The sequence below is a fragment of the Cyclopterus lumpus genome, chromosome 2, assembly GCF_009769545.1.
Source record: "Cyclopterus lumpus isolate fCycLum1 chromosome 2, fCycLum1.pri, whole genome shotgun sequence".
In the NCBI taxonomy this organism is placed as follows: Eukaryota; Metazoa; Chordata; class Actinopteri; order Perciformes; family Cyclopteridae; genus Cyclopterus; species Cyclopterus lumpus.
The window spans coordinates 1,765,085-1,783,614 of record NC_046967.1 but is presented as its reverse complement, the minus strand read 5'-3'; the positions used below and the strand labels follow the sequence as shown (position 1 = coordinate 1,783,614).

General features: G+C 42.6%; 3 protein-coding genes across 3 annotated transcripts in view; 1 reads left to right on the top strand and 2 right to left on the bottom strand.

Moving 5' to 3' along the window:
- si:ch211-246m6.4 (transcription factor 15) overlaps nt 1–727 on the top strand; it is a 1,126-nt gene extending 399 nt beyond the window's left edge. The window contains exons 1-2 of the mRNA XM_034554077.1: nt 1–150; nt 692–727. The exon at nt 1–150 is cut by the window's left edge and continues 399 nt beyond it. Coding sequence (XP_034409968.1) covers nt 1–150; nt 692–727 — 186 coding nt within the window. The remainder of the gene's footprint in view (nt 151–691) is intronic.
- A 1,406-nt stretch (nt 728–2,133) lies between these two features.
- On the bottom strand, nt 2,134–7,088 carry LOC117746110 (basic leucine zipper and W2 domain-containing protein 1-A). The gene is made up of 12 exons (XM_034554978.1): nt 6,981–7,088; nt 5,612–5,685; nt 5,336–5,512; nt 5,072–5,166; nt 4,917–4,982; nt 4,461–4,596; nt 4,254–4,363; nt 3,986–4,156; nt 3,687–3,833; nt 3,455–3,593; nt 3,242–3,364; nt 2,134–2,762 (listed from the first exon to the last, which is right to left on the bottom strand). Exons 2-12 carry the CDS (start codon nt 5,673–5,675, stop codon nt 2,731–2,733), a joined length of 1,260 nt encoding a protein of 419 aa, XP_034410869.1. The 5' UTR covers nt 5,676–5,685; nt 6,981–7,088; the 3' UTR covers nt 2,134–2,730.
- An 8,533-nt stretch (nt 7,089–15,621) lies between these two features.
- LOC117746636 (serine/threonine-protein kinase pim-1-like) lies at nt 15,622–17,262 on the bottom strand (the record flags this gene model as incomplete). Its single annotated transcript, XM_034555904.1, has 7 exons — nt 15,622–15,713; nt 15,830–16,003; nt 16,092–16,272; nt 16,485–16,703; nt 16,783–16,830; nt 16,913–17,007; nt 17,154–17,262. Coding segments are annotated over 7 exons (918 nt in total), but the record flags the coding sequence as incomplete, so codon positions are not given.
- Nucleotides 17,263–18,530: the final 1,268 nt, after the last annotated feature.

The window sequence follows — 18,530 nt, the reverse complement described above, 5'->3', positions numbered from 1 at the left end:
CTGGCCAACGTGCTGCTGCTCGGGGAGGACTGCCGCGACGGACAGCCGTGCCTCGGCTACCAGACCCTCCTGCGCGGGGGCGCCGCGGCGCTCGACGCGCCGTCGCTGCGGCCCATCTGCACGTTCTGCCTCGGCAAGCAGAGGAAACTGGTGAGCGGCCGCTTGCGCCTGTCGCACCAGGGGGGCGCGGGACGATCTCGTGCGTACGGTCTCGTGCGTTGCCGGACGCGCGGCTGCCGCTTTGGTACGCAGCACGACGCGCAGGCCGCCGCCTCTAGAATCACAGGTGCTGCTTAGGTCCAAACTCGTGGACCACGGTGCTTTGTTAGAGGGGAACGAAGAGGGTGGAGATGGAAAAGTATCATTAAAAGGGATGAAACCTGGTGATGGAAATATAATAAAAGAAGTTCATTAAAACGATTCATATTTAAAGACGCTGGTCATTTCTATCCTTTGCACACACGTGTTGTGGATTAGAAGTGTTTACAGAAGTTATAAATAGAGACTATAATATGTCACGAGTGTGTAAAAGTCAATTTTTTGTTTTTCTGACACAAATCAACCTTGTTTCTTAAATGTGAACTCCTTTTTATCAATAAATAAATAAAGATATTACAATTAAACATATGGATAAACTGTTGTTGATATCTCGTGGTGCATTCACTGAACTGTGGTCTGTTTGCCTCCACAGCTCAGAGATGGAGGGAAGCACTCGGCCGCCGTGTGAAGGTCGGCCCCCTCAGCCTCCATGCTGTTTACATGTTGTTGTACATATATAAATATATAAATATATTTATTTTGTGACCAGAGACACAAATCGACAGTGAAGAAGCACTTTGTGTTCACGTGGCCGAGCTGCTGGAGCGCTGTGTTTTGGTTGAGCTGTAACCTGAGCCCATGTGTAAAGTTGCACCTGACGGGGGGCTATTTCCAGCCCTCAAATAGTACAAACTACAACCCCCCCCCCTCTAACCCCCCAACCGCAACACCACCTAAAAAAAAAAACCACATGAACTCAACTGAAGAGCAGCGGTCGCTGTCAGTTGAGGCGCTAACGAGGCCTTCAAGGGCCGTAGGACGCGTCGGCATTATTCACTTTAAAGGAGCATCAACCGGCTCTAGTGGTGAACGGCAGGTACTGCATCGACGGCTCGTATTGTTTGTGTTTGGCATGTTAAAACAAATGTTTCAAATCACAGCAGAGCTTTTTATGTGATTCTGTGGAAAAACAAGCACACCCAGTTAAGTTTTAATAGTTCAGCCTTTGAGTTTTTTTAAAAGGAGCTTCCAGAGAAATAAAGTTTATTTTCTCAAGTCTAGTTACTTTATTTCTCTGCAGCGTTCTTTCCCAGATCGTCACCAACAGTCTGACTTCTGTTGACTGACCAAATCTATACCAAACAGACCAGAAGGAAAAAACATCACAAGTGGAGGATATGTTTTTTTGGGATGGGGGGGGGGGGGGCCTTTACACGCTAACAATGCATGTTTTTGTTCTGATAAACTTCAGTGATTCAAATGATCTGATATTTCCTTCTTTAGACACTTCAAACTAGATTTTAATCCCTATTATTGCTGCCTGAATGCAGAGAAGTTAAACTCCATCTGCAGCGTGGTTTAAATGTTTACTTTTGCATTGTTGCACAATCACTTTAATTTAATTATTTTTTTTTTTAAACAGACATTTTGCAAAGTTCATCGGTTGCCTGTTGCACTAATCTGGAGAATCTGTAAATGCAATCCTTCAACAATCAGCTGGATCCTTTTATGACGGAGCACGCTACCTCAGATGGTGTTTAAATATGAAGGCCTACCTCGAACTCTGACACGACTGTATTGAGACGTACTTTAATACAGGACTCGGGTCCTTTGCACATGTACTGAAGCCGCGTGAAGAGAAATGTATTTTTGTACAATACAAATAAAAATAATATCAAAGTCTTTTTGTTTTTTCTGTCTCCAAAGATTTGTTTCAACAGGTGATTCAGTGATCTGTACGAAGAACACAGCTGCTTGTAATACGAGACTTTTCACGGTGGCCAATAGAAATAAACTTTTAAAGTTGCAGTGAGAAAATAAAGATACTCGTAAAAAATTGATTCAAGAAGCAGAATTAAAAAAAAGGACAGTCGATACATTTCAATAATCTTTATTTTCATTAAAAAAAGTCGGTTCATATCAGATTGAAGAAAGTAGAAACCAATAATAATCAGTTAGCTGGCGAGGCGTCATAAAGGGGGGCGTGTCCTCTGACTGTACCCTTAATGTCACGAAAGAGGCGGAGTTTATGACCCATCAGCAACCAAAACATGAGCCGGGCAAAATAGTAAGTCAAAAAGGAAAGAAAAATATATATATGTTAAAAGAAAATTGGGCAAAAATTCTCTTTTTTTGTTCGGAGACGAAAGAACGCAAACACTAAATCCTGTTTTTGAGTCACGGCCGTCGAGATCACGAGGAATGTTTTAATTATTGAAAGATTTTTGATTTCTGCTTCCACCGTGAGTCGCGACGCCGAAACATTTTTACCAATAAGAACCGTTGAAATTTAGTGGTGGAAGTGTGTGTGTGTGTGTGTGTGTGTGTGTGTGTGTGTGTGTGTGTGTGTGTGTGGGAACAAGAAGAAGAAGAAACAACAACTGGCGGTAAAGAGACAGAAGCTCCCGCTGCAGTCTTTAAAAGGAAAAAGGGGAGAAAAGAAAAGAGCTCATCTGGCGGCGGAGGCTTTATTTAGTCCGTCTCCTCTTCCTCCGATTCGGACTCTGCAGAGAAAATCAATGACACAAAGAGATCAATACTTGGTGAACAATAATTACTTATTGCTGCAACATCTTATTTTAACGTTCAATGTGAGGATTGTAGACGTTTTCTAATCTAAAACCGTTCCAACACGAATGTTTCACCATTTAAAATTAAATATTGTTTTGTTTTTTAATCCCTAGAGCAAAAAAAATAAATAAAACTTCTTTACTAGCCTTCACATAAAATACAAAATCCTTTTTAAAATTGTTTCAACGAATAAAAAAACTTTTTAAATCCCAATTTTGATGAATGAACTAACTAGCTTTTAAATAAAATAAAGAATAATCTAATCTATAACACAGACTTGTTCTAGAGGCACTCTTTGGGCCATGTGATTAAATTAGTCTGTTGAATCTTTAACACCTATATTTATGACTAGTCAAAATACCTGCTGGGAAAACGTGTATATTTAGTCGTGTGTGTGTTCTTATCGTCTCACCTTCCTCGGCATTTTTCAGCCACTCGACGAATTTCTTCATCTGCTCGAGGAACACGCTCTTCCCCTTGGCAACGTGGGCGTCGGTGTACCACTTCAGGATGGCCTCTTCGCTCAGAACGTCGGCTGCAATGAAGGAACAAAAATAAAACAATTAAACACTCGCAACGACGAATGAAAACGGACCGCGGGAAGGTCGTCGGAGGCCACGCCCACCTTTGTAGAGCAGCACCACGATCTTCTGGAAGGCCTTCATGAAGTGGATGTTGTCGTAGCAGTACTCCTGGATCTTCAGCAGCAGGCTGAGCTCGGACAGACCCTGGGAGGTGAAGGCCTTCAGCAGCAGGCTGTATTGCTGCAGAGATGTGAGGACAAAACACACTCTTTATCCAAATAACCATCTCAGAAAGAGCAAGATATAATAATGTCTATGAAAACAACTCCGTACCTTCAAGTGTTTGATGGCTTGTTCGGTCACCAGCTCCTCCTTCTTGTTCCACTCCACGGAGCCCATGGCGCTGGTCCAGATGATGCTGATCATGGCCTGCTCGGAGAGGTTGGCCTTCTTCATCTCCTCTTTGGTGAAGGCGATAATCTGAACCGGTGGGGAGGAAGGAGGAAGATAAACCAAACAGGAACCATAACGACATCCACACCTTCAACAGCCGAGACATTTAACACGCAGCGTCGGCCACTTCCAGTTAAACTGGGACGTAAACACAGACGGGGGGGGGGGGGGGACCTCACCTCCTTCTGAGGGTCTCCGCGGGACATCTGCTCCTGGACTTCCTTCTGCAGCTCCTTGCGAGCGCCGATGGATTCCTGGTTGCGGGCGAAGTCGGACAGCTCCTTCAGCCCGGCGTCGGTGAAGTACTTAGAGAAATGCTCGCAGCTCCGCTTGTTGGCAGGAAAGAGCTCCTGTGGGGGGTCGGAGGCGGCTTCAATACCCAAAAATCAACATGAAAAAACGTGACGACGCTGTGCAGGAAACACAGGAGATTCAAATAGTTCTTACCATCAGCCGGTTGTCCATGCCCACTTTGCGGAGACTGCCGGCGATCACGTTGATGTCCTTCTCGTTGATCCATGACTTGAAGAGGTTGACAGCGAAGGCCGCAGACACTCCTAAAACAAAAACCAGACGGGGTGTTGGAAACAAGAAGCAACATTTTGGGGGAGGACCTAAAGACAAAGACGCCTCCAGGGAAGACGTTCTCCTCACCCTCTTTGACGAGGTTCTCGTTGTAGAGGCTGTTGAGGATGGAGGCAGATATGTTGCCGTTGGCCAGCAGGATGCCGGTGAGCATGGCCAGTTTGTTGCGCTCAGACTCAGTGAACCCCTTAAGAAACAACAGCAACTACAGGAGACGAAGACACAAACACGAGTTAGAGGTTCATTAGTCCCACGGCGGCTTCAGCTGAAATCAATCTGCTTTATAGATTTAATTGCTGCTTTCTTACGTTAGAAGAGCGAGAAAAACAACACTAACCCAATAAACTCACGTTTCAACTGCAAACTCAAAAACAAACAAACTAATTATGATCCACACGTGACAAAACTGTTTGACAGTTGCTGATTTATTGGGAAAGCGCCAAAGAAATAGCTCGAGTTTAGTCACCCATCGCAGTCCAACCTGCACAACGAGTTGTGCGCTCACTCTAAAAAAAAAAAACTCACCTTCTTGATCTCCTCTTCGAAACCCTTCTCCAGGTACTTGTAACGCCTGATCAGCTTGTTAAAAACCTTTAAAAAAAAGAAGACACATACAAGTTAATTCCATCCTTTAATGCACGAAACCACGGGAGTCCTCGCTGCCGGTCAGGTGCATCTACCTGAGCATAAGCTTGCATCGTCTCCAGGTCTTCTTGTGCCGTGAAGAGGCAAAACTCAGTGCGGGTCATGTCGTCAGACAGAGTCCCGCCTGGGGCTGCAGAAGACAGAAACCACCACGAGTCAAAACATGATAATATTTAGGCAAACGTTAAAAAAGTCAAAATGTTGCACAGTAATTCAAAATGCACGCCATTACAAACAAGTTACTGGCTTGAATTGTTCACGTGGGGCACCTGATCGCACATGTAAACAACTCGACTCACCCAGCATCCCGCCGGCCACCAGGATGTCAAAGAGCGTCTCTGCATACCGGCGGTAGTCGAGCTTGCCGCCAGTGGCATCAAGGAACTTAGCGACCGCTTCCAAATCAGAGCCACTTTGATTCAAGCCTTGTACGATACTTTCTTGAAACTGAGTAGGGTCAAATCTCTCCTTTTCATCTGTGGAAACAGGGACGCACGTGATGGATATATCAAATAAAAAAAAACAACCTCAGGAACATCATGAGATGTAGGGGGAAAACCAAGAAAAGCACCAACCTCTTTTCCTCGTTTTGAACCGCTGGCCTGTTAGCGTCGGCTTTTGCTGCTTTTGATTACTCATAAAAGACACCCTGAAAATAAATAAAAGAAAGGACAGCCGGTTAACGTTTACAGAAGACGTGCAGACACACTAGTGAACACAGCGACGTCAGCTGTGGGTGTAACCGAGTTCAGCTATACGTTAAACCCTGAAGCTAAATAGGTTCTGTTGGTGTCCTGAAAAATAAAGCTAGTACATCCTGTTTGTATTAGCACGATTGTTTTGCTGTGTAAACATGTAAAATTAAGTTGTATATATTTATTTATGTGTATAAATGCTGCTGCAGATAAAAAAGTGTCCATGAGGGATTAATAAAGTAACCATATATCCCAGAATATGAACAATGTCTTGATCCTAGTAAATAGTATCATTTGTTTTAAATGTCCATAATAAGCAAGGTAAGGATGTTTATTGTCATTGTAAAAAACATACAACGAAATTAAGTTGGCGACTCAGTCGGTACAGAAGTAACGGGTAAAAACATTTAGGACAGGACATTCTAATTTAAAACAAGACATTTAATAAATAAAACACAGGCATCAATGGTTTAAAAGTGTTGTGGTCTATTTTTGGTTTAAACATGGTTGTTGTACCATAATGTATGCATGTGTGGGGGCAAGGGAGGCTAAGATTTGTGAGTGTGTGTGTGTGTATATATATATATATATATATATATATATATATATATATATATATATATATATATATATATATAATTAATGTATAAATCGATCAGTAACTTATATATATACAAAAACTCAGCCTTCTAATAAGTAAACGAAACAAAGTTGTAACATATATTAAAAAGACAAAAGAAAACATGTGTCCACAGACAGTAATTGAAAAATAATTACAAAAAAACCCAGACTTCAGGACATATTTTGGAAAATGCATCTTAATCCATGGTTGCATGAAAAATATCTGGATTAAAAAAAAATCTGAAGTCTGCCTGAACCAGATGAGGAGGGCGTGTTAAAGAAAAAGTCTCACACACGCGGAAATGAAGACAAAACAGACACACAAAAACACGCACGCATTGTGTGTTTTTATCCTAAAATAACGACACACGTTAAAGAGCAACCCCCGTAACGAGCAGTGTTTCGGCCGGAGCGTCGGGGTGCAGGAGGGCTGGTGGTAGCTTTAGCATCAGCTAGCTGCGGGCCTCACCATGCGCTGCTCGGCTCGGGCCCGATAGTCATGCTGGTTTAAATCATATTGATGTGCATTTAACAGCTCACTTATTAGACATAAATACACGTCAGAGTTTAAACGACGAGGCGACGCTGCGAGACGAGGCGGAGAGGAGATTAAAATGCAAGTACTCACCTAAAGTAATGCAGATAAAAAACGGTTGTTAACCAGGGGAATCAAAGTAAACCGTCGACTCTCTCAGCGGCCCAAACAAAAGACCTCTCCGCCAGGACTTCCGCTGGCTGCGCCCGCTGCGCATGCGCCGTTTAAAGGGGATTTCCGGCCCACAAAATAAATAAATAAATACCTTTAATTGTTAAAGGAATTAAGAAAGAAACTAACATGTAAACAATAGCAGATTTCTTTATATATATATTAGATTATTTTAGATTTTACTTTATTCCTTCCCAGGGGGAAATTTCTTGAAGCATACAATACAATAAAATAATATAGTAGGGCATATTACATTTAAGAATTTAAATAATAAAGGAAATGAAAATGTAAAAAATAAAGGAAAAATGAAAGTGTATATTATATATTCAATTCAATTCAGTTTATTTTGTATAGCGCAAAATCACAAATTACAAACTCCTGTCAGAGGGCTTTACAATCTGTACACATACGACATCCCTGACTTTTGACCTCATATCAGATCAGGAACAACTCCCCAAAAAACAGAAAATAAACTTTCACAGGGGAAAAAGGGAAGAAACCTTCAGGAGAGCAAAAGAGGAGGATCCCTCTCCCCGGATGGACAGATGAATAGATGTCATGTGACCAGATGAACAGAGTTACAGAGTTACATAAACACATTACATGAATATGACAATGTATGAATAATGAGTAGTAGGCATGGACCACGATCCAGACCTCCACAATCCATGAAACAGAAGGAGGAAGAGAGGAGGCATCAGCAGGGCCACGGTAGGAGGCACCATGAAAGAGGCCATTGGGAAGGAGGCCAAGTGCAGGCCAGAGGCTGGATGCAGGAAGCAGGAACAAGGAGTCAGGACCCAGGACCAGCTTCAGACACCTCCAGGTCCAATGGACCCTATGAGACGTGAAGTCACAACGACTCTGGGGAGGAAGCAGAGTTAATAAGGTGCAATGGAGAGATGTAAATGTATCCATAAGGAGAGAGAGAAGATGAGATAGGTGCTCAGTGTATCCTAAAACATCCCCCAGCAGCCTATAAGCCTATAGCAGCATATCAAGGGGCTGGACCAGGGCAAACCTGATTCAGCCCTAACTATAAGCACTATTAAAGAGGAGAATATATTTATTTTTTGAACTGAAGACAGGATTTTGTGCTCTGTACATTTCCAATACTTTGTCATTTATTTATTAAACACACAGAAAAAGTTACTGATCGATTTATACATTAATTAAATAAATATTTGGTGAAGTATTTCTAATACTATTTGAAGTATTAATCAAGAGCCATTCAAGTGATTGAATAATGTTTTCGTGGAAGTAAAACATCAATTTTTGCTTTTAACAATCATCAAGTCGGATATTGTTAAAACCTACAATTTATTTATAATTTATGGTCTGTTTGAGAAGCTGAACTGTAAAGATAATGCTGCAAAAAGTGTTTGATTGACAAGCGATTTAGAAGCAGTGAGGAAACAGGAACTACCTCCGATCAACACTTTATGGAGGACACTTTTTGCAGTGTGCATCTGTGTGTACGTGTGTGTGTGTGTGTGTGTGTGTGTGTGAGTATAGATTTGGACAGTGGCTCTCGGCGGTACCGACCGGGTCTGATGGAGGACCTGACTCTGGTTGGGAACCCCCCAGACCTTCACACACCTTCTGGCTGCAGCTCGGCCTCTCCAGCTGCTTTGGCTCAGCGCTGACCGTCACTTGGAAGAGCCACGCTGACTCCAGCTGGAGGATCAGCAGGAGAGGTTTGGAGAACCCTTTATGGGTTAGATGCATAAATATGAAACCATAATGCGGCTGCGTGGTGATGCAGTGCAGGTCTATAGGAGAGAAAGTAGTTCCACCATTTACCAAAGGGAGCTTAATAATAACATGAACATGATTATTATGAATATCAGATAAAAACATATAAAGTGAGCTTTATTAATACTGAATACTTAAACCTGGTTATGAATATGAAACCAATTTGATGTATTCATGCTAAATGCATTAAACTGTTCATTGTGTATTTAACACTTTAGGTGTATTAGTATTACTACATGAATGTCATTCTTGAATAATTAATGTTTGACATCACATTAAGTTTGTTTTAGTTTGTTTTTTTAAATCTGTTTTCCAAATTTATGGAAATTTTATCTGCAATTAAAATACATACATCTTAAATATTAGACCTAAATATTTCTGTCACTTTTAGAGTTGATTGATTGAGATGTTTATGATGTTTTAAACACCTGCTCCCCTACAGACTGAAACCGTGTCGCATCAGAGGCTTCTCCAAACCTCTTAAGTACATATATTATTGACATAACAATTTTATTGTTCCTGTTATTACATATATTATTGACATAACAATTTTATTGTTCCTGTTATTACATATATTATTGACATAACAATTTTATTGTTCCTGTTATTACATATATTATTGACATAACAATTTTATTGTTCCTGTTATTACATATATTATTGACATTAACAATTTTATTGTTCCTGTTATTTTTTTCTAGTGAATTAAACCATTTATTTGTTCTTAATCTGTTTATTCCCTGAATTTATTTAAACATATGATCATGTTTTAATATTGATTTCCGGTGTGAAGCTCCTTGAACTGTTTGATCATATTTTGGTCTTTTTTGCCTTTATTTGACCGCAGCTGAAACACTTTTAATAAAGCCTAAAATGTTCCATGAAAAGTACCCAAAGATTCCTTTATCAATAAATCCTGATTCACTCACACTTAATGTTAAAGATCGTTGCTGTCAACATTATGAATGTGTATACCATGTGTCTTTCACTGTAATGGAGTAACCACGCCTGAAAGGGAATTTAAGTTTTTATTATTTAATGTCACATTAAATAGTGGAAGCCCAGCCCACGGCTCTCTACCAAGACGAGGAAAAACTCCCCACACTCCAAAGTGGGAAGAAACCTGGGGAAAGGCAATTGGAAGAGAGATCCCCTCTCCACGGACGGCTGGGTGGGCTACAACACCTGAAGGAGGTCCTCACCATCCCCTTCCTGTCAAAGAGGGAGCAGCGTTAGTATGTTGATGTCACTCAGGATGCATGGGTTAGATACTAATAATAATATAATAATATAATCACTCACAGGATGCATGGGTTAGATACTAATAATAATATAGTAATATAATCACTCACAGGGTGTATGGGGTTAGATACTAATAATAATATAATCACTCACAGGGTGCATGGGTTAGATACTAATAATAATATAATAATATAATCACTCACAGGATGCATGGGGTTAGATACTAATAATAATATAGTAATATAATCACTCACAGGATGCATGGGGTTGGATACTAATAATAATATAATAATATAATCACTCACAGGATGCATGGGGTTAGATACTAATAATAATATAGTAATATAATCACTCACAGGGTGCATGGGGTTAGATACTAATAATAATATAATAATATAATCACTCACAGGATGTATGGGGTTAGATACTAATAATAATATAGTAATATAATCACTCACAGGATGCATGGGGTTAGATACTAATAATAATATAGTAATATAATCACTCACAGGATGCATGGGGTTAGATACTAATAATAATATAGTAATATAATCACTCACAGGATGTATGGGGTTAGATACTAATAATAATATAATAATATAATCACTCACAGGATGCATGGGGTTAGATACTAATAATAATATAGTAATATAATCACTCACAGGATGCATGGGGTTAGATACTAATAATAATATAATCACTCACAGGATGCATGGGTTAGATACTAATAATAATATAATAATATAATCACTCAGGATGCATGGGGTTAGATACTAATAATAATAAAATAATATAATCACTCTCAGGGTGCATGGGTTAGATACTAATAATAATATAATAATATAATCACTCACAGGATGCATGGGGTTAGATACTAATAATAATATAATAATATAATCACTCACAGGATGTATGGGGTTAGATACTAATAATAATATAATAATATAATCACTCACAGGATGCATGGGGTTAGATACTAATAATAATATAATAATATAATCACTCACAGGATGCATGGGTTAGATACTAATAATAATATAATAATATAATCACTCAGGATGCATGGGGTTAGATACTAATAATAATATAATAATATAATCACTCACAGGGTGCATGGGGTTAGATACTAATAATAATATAATAATATAATCACTCAGGATGCATGGGGTTAGATACTACTAATAATATAATAATATAATCACTCACAGGATGTATAGGGTTAGATACTAATAATAATATAATAATATAATCACTCACAGGATGCATGGGGTTAGATACTAATAATAATATAATAATATAATCACTCACAGGATGCATGGGGTTAGATACTAATAATAATATAATAATATAATCACTCACAGGGTGCATGGGGTTAGATACTAATAATAATATAATAATATAATCACTCACAGGATGCATGGGGTTAGATACTAATAATAATATAATAATATAATCACTCTCAGGATGCATAGGGTTAGATACTAATAATAATATAATAATATAATCACTCACAGGATGTATGGGGTTAGATACTAATAATAATATAATAATATAATCGCTCACAGGGTGCATGGGGTTAGATACTAATAATAATATAGTAATATAATCACTCACAGGGTGCATGGGTTAGATACTAATAATAATATAGTAATATAATCACTCACAGGATGTATGGGGTTAGATACTAATAATAATAAAATAATATAATCACTCACAGGATGCATGGGGTTAGATACTAATAATAATATAATCACTCACAGTATGCATGGGGTTAGATACTAATAATAATATAATAATATAATCACTCACAGGATGCATGGGGTTAGATACTAATAATAATATAATAATATAATCACTCACAGGATGCATGGGGTTAGATACTAATAATAATATAATCACTCTCAGGATGTATGGGGTTAAATACTAATAATAATATAATCATATAATCACTCACAGGATGCATGGGGTTAGATACTAATAATAATATAATAATATAATCACTCACAGGATGCATGGGGTTAGATACTAATAATAATATAATCACTCTCAGGATGTATGGGGTTAGATACTAATAATAATATAATAATATAATCACTCACAGGATGCATGGGGTTAGATACTAATAATAATATAATAATATAATCACTCACAGGGTGCATGGGTTAGATACTAATAATAATATAATAATATAATCACTCACAGGATGCATGGGGTTAGATACTAATAATAATATAATAATATAATCACTCACAGGATGCATGGGGTTAGATACTAATAATAATATAATAATATAATCACTCACAGGATGCATGGGGTTAGATACTAATAATAATATAATAAATAATCACTCACAGGATGTGCTTGTGTAGCATCTCCACATGCTGCAGAATGGCCGTGCATGATGGTGGCGTCCTCGAAGATGACCACAAGGAGTTCCTCACGTTCTCCTGTAAGTCAAAGAGTCAAAGAGGGAGCATCGTTAATAAATTAATTAATGGTTAGTTTAATTAATTGATAGATTGTGTGTGTTTGTGTGTGTGTGTGTGTGTGTGTGTGTGTGTGTGTGTGTGTGTGTGTTTAGTTTAGCCATGGGTGAAGCTGGATCTGCTTCAGGGATGGACGTTCTTTGGGGTCTTGCGTCAAGCACACTCGCATGAAGTCCTGGCATTCTGGAGAGAGAGGAGGAGAAAGGTGAGGGTGGCGCGCCAGTGATGCTTCAGCACAATACAACTCAAATGAACAGGTGTGTGTCTGCTGACATGTTCGTGAGGAGGCGTGTTCTTACTTTCAGACAGCGTCTCGCTGATCGGCAGCAGGTTCTTCAGGAACGAGCTGGTCTTAAAAGGTTCTCCTGGGTGGAGCGTTTGGAACAGCACCACTCCCATCTGCCACACCGTGGTGGGTCCGGCGCTGTATTGGCGACTTCTCCTCCACTCTGGAGGTGCGTGCCAACGGGTGCCTAGAAGATACAGATGTGATGATAAGCATGAGGAGCTTAGTTCAAGGTGAACGTCACAGGTGGTGGAGAGCAGGACTAGAGGTCTTACCGTAGAAGACGCCCTTCAAGGTCTCTTGCTTGGAGAAGCAGCTCAGGCCAAAGTCTATAAGGCGAACGCACGGGACGTCCGAGCCGGTCTCGATCAAGATGTTTTCCACCTTAATGTCCCGGTGAAAGATCTCGTTATCCTGGAGGTGGACTGCTGCCTCCACCAGCTGTCTCAGGATGATCTGATGGACAAGAGGAGAGAGATGAGGGCTGTTTGACATGTGTTCATGCTGTGACTCTGAACCGAATACAACTGCAGTTTCTTTAACCATAATCAATAGAACAATGGCCAACAGCTATGACAATAAACCCTGTGTTGCTAAATAAATCCCTTAAAGTAGCCCCCAGTTCCTGTAAAAAGTAAGAAACACAGAAAGGTCCTCCAGCTGCTTACCTTGGCCTCCTCCTCTGGTAAGGGACCTTTGTTGGCCAGGATGTATGACACTTCCTGACAGACCTCCGGTTCGGTGTCCTTGAGGTCCAGCCTCCTCTTCTTCTCTGTGTTTGCTCCTTCATCGTCGGTTCTGGACTTCCTCGTACCGACTGTCACTTCCTGACAGACCTCCAGTTCGGTGTCCTTGAGGTCCAGCCTCCTCTTCTTCTGTGTGTTTGCTCCTTCATCGTCGGTTCTGAACTTCCTCGTACCGACTGTCACTTCCTGACAGACCTCCAGTTCGGTGTCCTTGAGGTCCAGCCTCCTCTTCTTCTCTGTTTTTGCTCCTTCATCGTCGGTTCTGGACTTCCTCTTACCAACTGTCACTTCCTGACAGACCTCCAGTTTGGTGTCCTTGAGGTCCAGCCTCCTCTTCTTCTCTGTTTTTGCTCCTTCATCGTCGGTTCTGGACTTCCTCTTACCAACTGTCACTTCCTGATAGACCTCCGGTTCGGTGTCCTTGAGATCCAGCCTCCTCTTCTTCTCTGTTTTTGCTCCTTCATCGTCGGTTCTGGACTTCCTCTTACCAACTGTCACTTCCTGACAGACCTCCAGTTTGGTGTCCTTGAGGTCCAGCCTCCTCTTCTTCTCTGTTTTTGCTCCTTCATCGTCGGTTCTGGACTTCCTCTTACCAACTGTCACTTCCTGATAGACCTCCGGTTCGGTGTCCTTGAGGTCCAGCCTCCTCTTCTTCTCTGTTTTTGCTCCTTCATCGTCGGTTCTGGACTTCCTCTTACCAACTGTCACTTCCTGATAGACCTCCGGTTCGGTGTCCTTGAGGTCCAGCCTCCTCTTCTTCTCTGTGTTTGCTCCTTCATCGTCGGTTCTGGACTTCCTCTTACCGACTGTCACTTCCTGATAGACCTCCGGTTCGGTGTCCTTGAGGTCCAGCCTCCTCTTCTTCTCTGTGTTTGCTCCTTTATCGTCGTTGGTGGACTTCCTCTTACCGACTGTCACTTCCTGATAGACCTCCAGTTCGGTGTCCTTGAGGTCCAGCCTCCTCTTCTTCTCTGTGTTTGCTCCTTTATCGTCGTTGGTGGACGTCCTCTTACCGACTGTCTTTTCCTGACAGACCTCCAGTTCGGTGTCCTTGAGGTCCAGCCTCCTCTTCTTCTCTGTGTTTGCTCCTTCATCGTCGGTTCTGGACTTCCTCTTACCGACTGTCACTTCCTGACAGACCTCCGGTTCGGTGTCCTTGAGGTCCAGCCTCCTCTTCTCTGTTTGCTCCTTCATCGTCGGTTCTGAACTTCCTCTTGCCGACTGTCACTTCCTGACAGACCTCCAGTTCGGTGTCCTTGATGTCCAGCCTCCTCTTCTTCTCTGTGTTTGCTCCTTCATCGTCGGTTCTGGACTTCCTCTTACCGACTGTCACTTCCTGACAGACCTCCGGTTCGGTGTCCTTGAGGTCCAGCCTCCTCTTCTTCTCTGTGTTTGCTCCTTCATCGTCGGTTCTGAACTTCCTCTTGCCGACTGTCACTTCCTGACAGACCTCCAGTTCGGTTTCCTTGAGGTCCAGCCTCCTCTTCTTCTCTGTTTGCTCCTTCATCGTCGGTTCTGGACTTCCTCTTACCGACTGTAACTTCTTGTACAGGTGTATTGCAGCTTTCTACAGGTGAGACAAAAACCCAGAGGAACATCAGCTTGACAGTCACAGGCACTAACATGGGCAATAACCATCCACCATAGGAGATGAGGACATGGACAAAGAAGAATAACATGAGTTATTGTTCTCTATGTATCTGTCCATGCAGGTTAGTTCAAGGTGAACGTCACAGGTGGTGGAGAGCAGGACTAGAGGTCTTACCGTAGAAGACGCCCTTCAAGGTCTCTTGCTTGGTCAAGCAGCTCAAGCCAAAGTCTATAAGGCGAACGCGCGGGACGTCTTCTTCCACATCGGAAAGTGGGATGAAACCTCGGGAAATTCAATTGGAAGAGAGATCCCGTCTCCACGGACGGCTGGGTGGGCTACAACACCTGAAGGAGGTCCTCACGATCCCCTTCTTGTCAAAGAGGGAGCATCTTTAATAAATGAATGGTTAGTTTGGGATTAATTAATTAATTGAGTGATTGTGTGTGTGTGTGTGTGTTTAGTTTAGCCATGGGTGAAGCCGGATCTGCTTCAGGGATGGACGTTCTTTGGGGTCTTGCGTCAAGCACACTCGCATGAAGTCCTGGCATTCTGGAGAGAGAGGAGGAGAAAGGTGAGGGTGGCGCTCCAGTGATGCTTCAGCACAATACAACTCAAATGAACAGGTGTGTGTCTGCTGACATGTTCGTGAGGAGGCGTGTTCTTACTTTCAGACAGCGTCTCGCTGATCGGCAACAGGTTCTTCAGGAACGAGCTGGTCTTAAAAGGTTCTCCTGGGTGGAGCGTTTGGAACAGCACCACTCCCATCTGCCACACCGTGGTGGGTCCGGCGCTGTATTGGCGACTTCTCCTCCACTCTGGAGGTGCGTGCCAACGGGTGCCTAGAAGATACAGATGTGATGATAAGTATGAGGAGCTTAGTTCAAGGTGAACGTCACAGGTGGTGGAGAGCAGGACTAGAGGTCTTACCGTAGAAGACGCCCTTCAAGGTCTCTTGCTTGGAGAAGCAGCTCAGGCCAAAGTCTATAAGGCGAACGCGCGGGACGTCCGAGCCGGTCTCGATCAAGATGTTTTCCACCTTAATGTCCCGGTGAAAGATCTCGTTATCCTGGAGGTGGACTGCTGCCTTCACCAGCTGTCTCAGGATGATCTGATGGACAAGAGGAGAGAGATGAGGTCTGTTTGACATGTGTTCATGCTGTGACTCTGAACCGAATACAACTGCAGTTTCTTTAACCATAATCAATAGAACAATGGCCAACAGCTATGACAATAAACCCTGTGTTGCTAAATAAATCCCTTAAAGTAGCCCCCAGTTCCTGTAAAAAGTAAGAAACACAGAAAGGTCCTGCAGCTGCTTACCTTGGCCTCCTCCTCTGGTAAGGGACCTTTGTTGGCCAGGATGTATTCATATAGGTCTACAGCAGGGACCGGTCTCTCTAGCACCAGGATCAGCTCCTGGCCCAGATCGTACCAGTCCAGTAGGGATATTGGTGCTGACGCCCCGACTGAACCGCTCTTTTCCTCCTGCAGCCTCATCATGACGGCCACCTCGATGGAGATCTCCCTCCCAGTGTCGTCCTGAAACATCACAACAGAGTTAAATGAGAGAACCACGATGCATCCGTGAGACCTTCAGGAAGAACGTGTTAACACTCACCTGGTGTTTGCAGTAGACTTGGTCCTTCGGTATGTGTTTGATGGCGACCTACGAGACACAAATAAGATGGTGTTAGTCCTCAGGTGAGTGTGTGTGTGTGTGTGTTTGAAAGAATGTGTGTAACACTTACAGGGTGATAATCTTTTCTACGAAAGCCAGCAAACACACTTCCACATCCTCCGGCTCCCAGCATGTACTGTTGCTGGTATTTGGCCTCAAATTCAGCTGAATGGAGAAACACACATTTCATTTTAATACCGTTGTGAGAAACACCAAATGAAAGCTAAACGCTCTAATATGAATTAAACTTAATATACATCCTATCGTTGCACTTCATGAGGTCAAACCCTACATCCATCATATCTACTGACCTCTTAGGGCTTCTGCAGTCACTTCCTGACAGACCTCCAGTTCGGTGTCCTTGAGGTCCAGCCTCCTCTTCTTCTCTGTGTTTGCTCCTTCATCGTCGGTGGTGGACTTCCTCTTACCGACTGTCACTTCCTGACAGACCTCCGGTTCGGTGTCCTTGAGGTCCAGCCTCCTCTTCTTCTCTGTGTTTGCTCCTTCATCGTCGGTGGTGGACTTCCTCTTACCGACTGTCACTTCCTGACAGACCTCCAGTTCGGTGTCCTTGAGGTCCAGCCTCCTCATCTTCTCTGTGTTTGCTCCTTCATCGTCGGTTCTGGACTTCCTCTTACCAACTGTCACTTCCTGATAGACCTCCGGTTCGGTGTCCTTGAGGTCCAGCCTCCTCATCTTCTCTGTGTTTGCTCCTTTATCGTCGTTGGTGGACTTCCTCTTACCGACTGTCACTTCCTGACAGACCTCCGGTTTGGTGTCCTTGAGGTCCAGCCTCCTCTTCTTCTCTGTGTTTGCTCCTTCATCGTCGGTTCTGGACTTCCTCTTACCGACTGTAACTTCTTGTACAGGTGTATTGCAGCTTTCTACAGGTGAGACAAAAACCCAGAGGAACATCAGCTTGACAGTCACAGGCACTAACATGGGCAATAACCATCCACCATAGGAGATGAGGACATGGACAAAGAAGAATAACATGAGTTATTGTCCTCTATGTATCTGTCCATGCAGGTTAGTTCAAGGTGAACGTCACAGGTGGTGGAGAGCAGGACTAGAGGTCTTACCGTAGAAGACGCCCTTCAAGGTCTCTTGCTTGGTGAAGCAGCTCAAGCCAAAGTCTATAAGGCGAACGCGCGGGACGTCTTCTTCCACATCGGAAAGTGGGAAGAAACCTCGGGAAATTCAATTGGAAGAGAGATCCCGTCTCCACGGACGGCTGGGTGGGCTACAACACCTGAAGGAGGTCCTCACGATTCCCTTCTTGTCAAAGAGGGAGCATCTTTAATAAATGAATGGTTAGTTTGGGATTAATTAATTAATTGAGTGATTGTGTGTGTGTGTGTGTGTGTTTAGTTTAGCCATGGGTGAAGCCGGATCTGCTTCAGGGATGGACGTTCTTTGGGGTCTTGCGTCAAGCACACTCGCATGAAGTCCTGGCATTCTGGAGAGAGAGGAGGAGAAAGGTGAGGGTGGCGCTCCAGTGATGCTTCAGCACAATACAACTCAAATGAACAGGTGTGTGTCTGCTGACATGTTCGTGAGGAGGCGTGTTCTTACTTTCAGACAGCGTCTCGCTGATCGGCAGCAGGTTCTTCAGGAACGAGCTGGTCTTAAAAGGTTCTCCTGGGTGGAGCGTTTGGAACAGCACCACTCCCATCTGCCACACCGTG

Bases quoted from the DNA above. Each gene is read 5' to 3' on its own strand.
- LOC117746110 (XM_034554978.1), bottom strand. From the start codon at position 5,675: ATGAGTAATCAAAAGCAGCAAAAGCCGACGCTAACAGGCCAGCGGTTC. The intron at 5,513-5,611 runs GTTGGTGCTTTT...CTGTTTCCACAG, and splicing joins GTTCAAAACGAGGAAAAGAG to ATGAAAAGGAGAGATTTGAC. The intron at 4,983-5,071 runs GTAGATGCACCT...TTTTTTTTAAAG, and splicing joins CGATGCAAGCTTATGCTCAG to GTTTTTAACAAGCTGATCAG.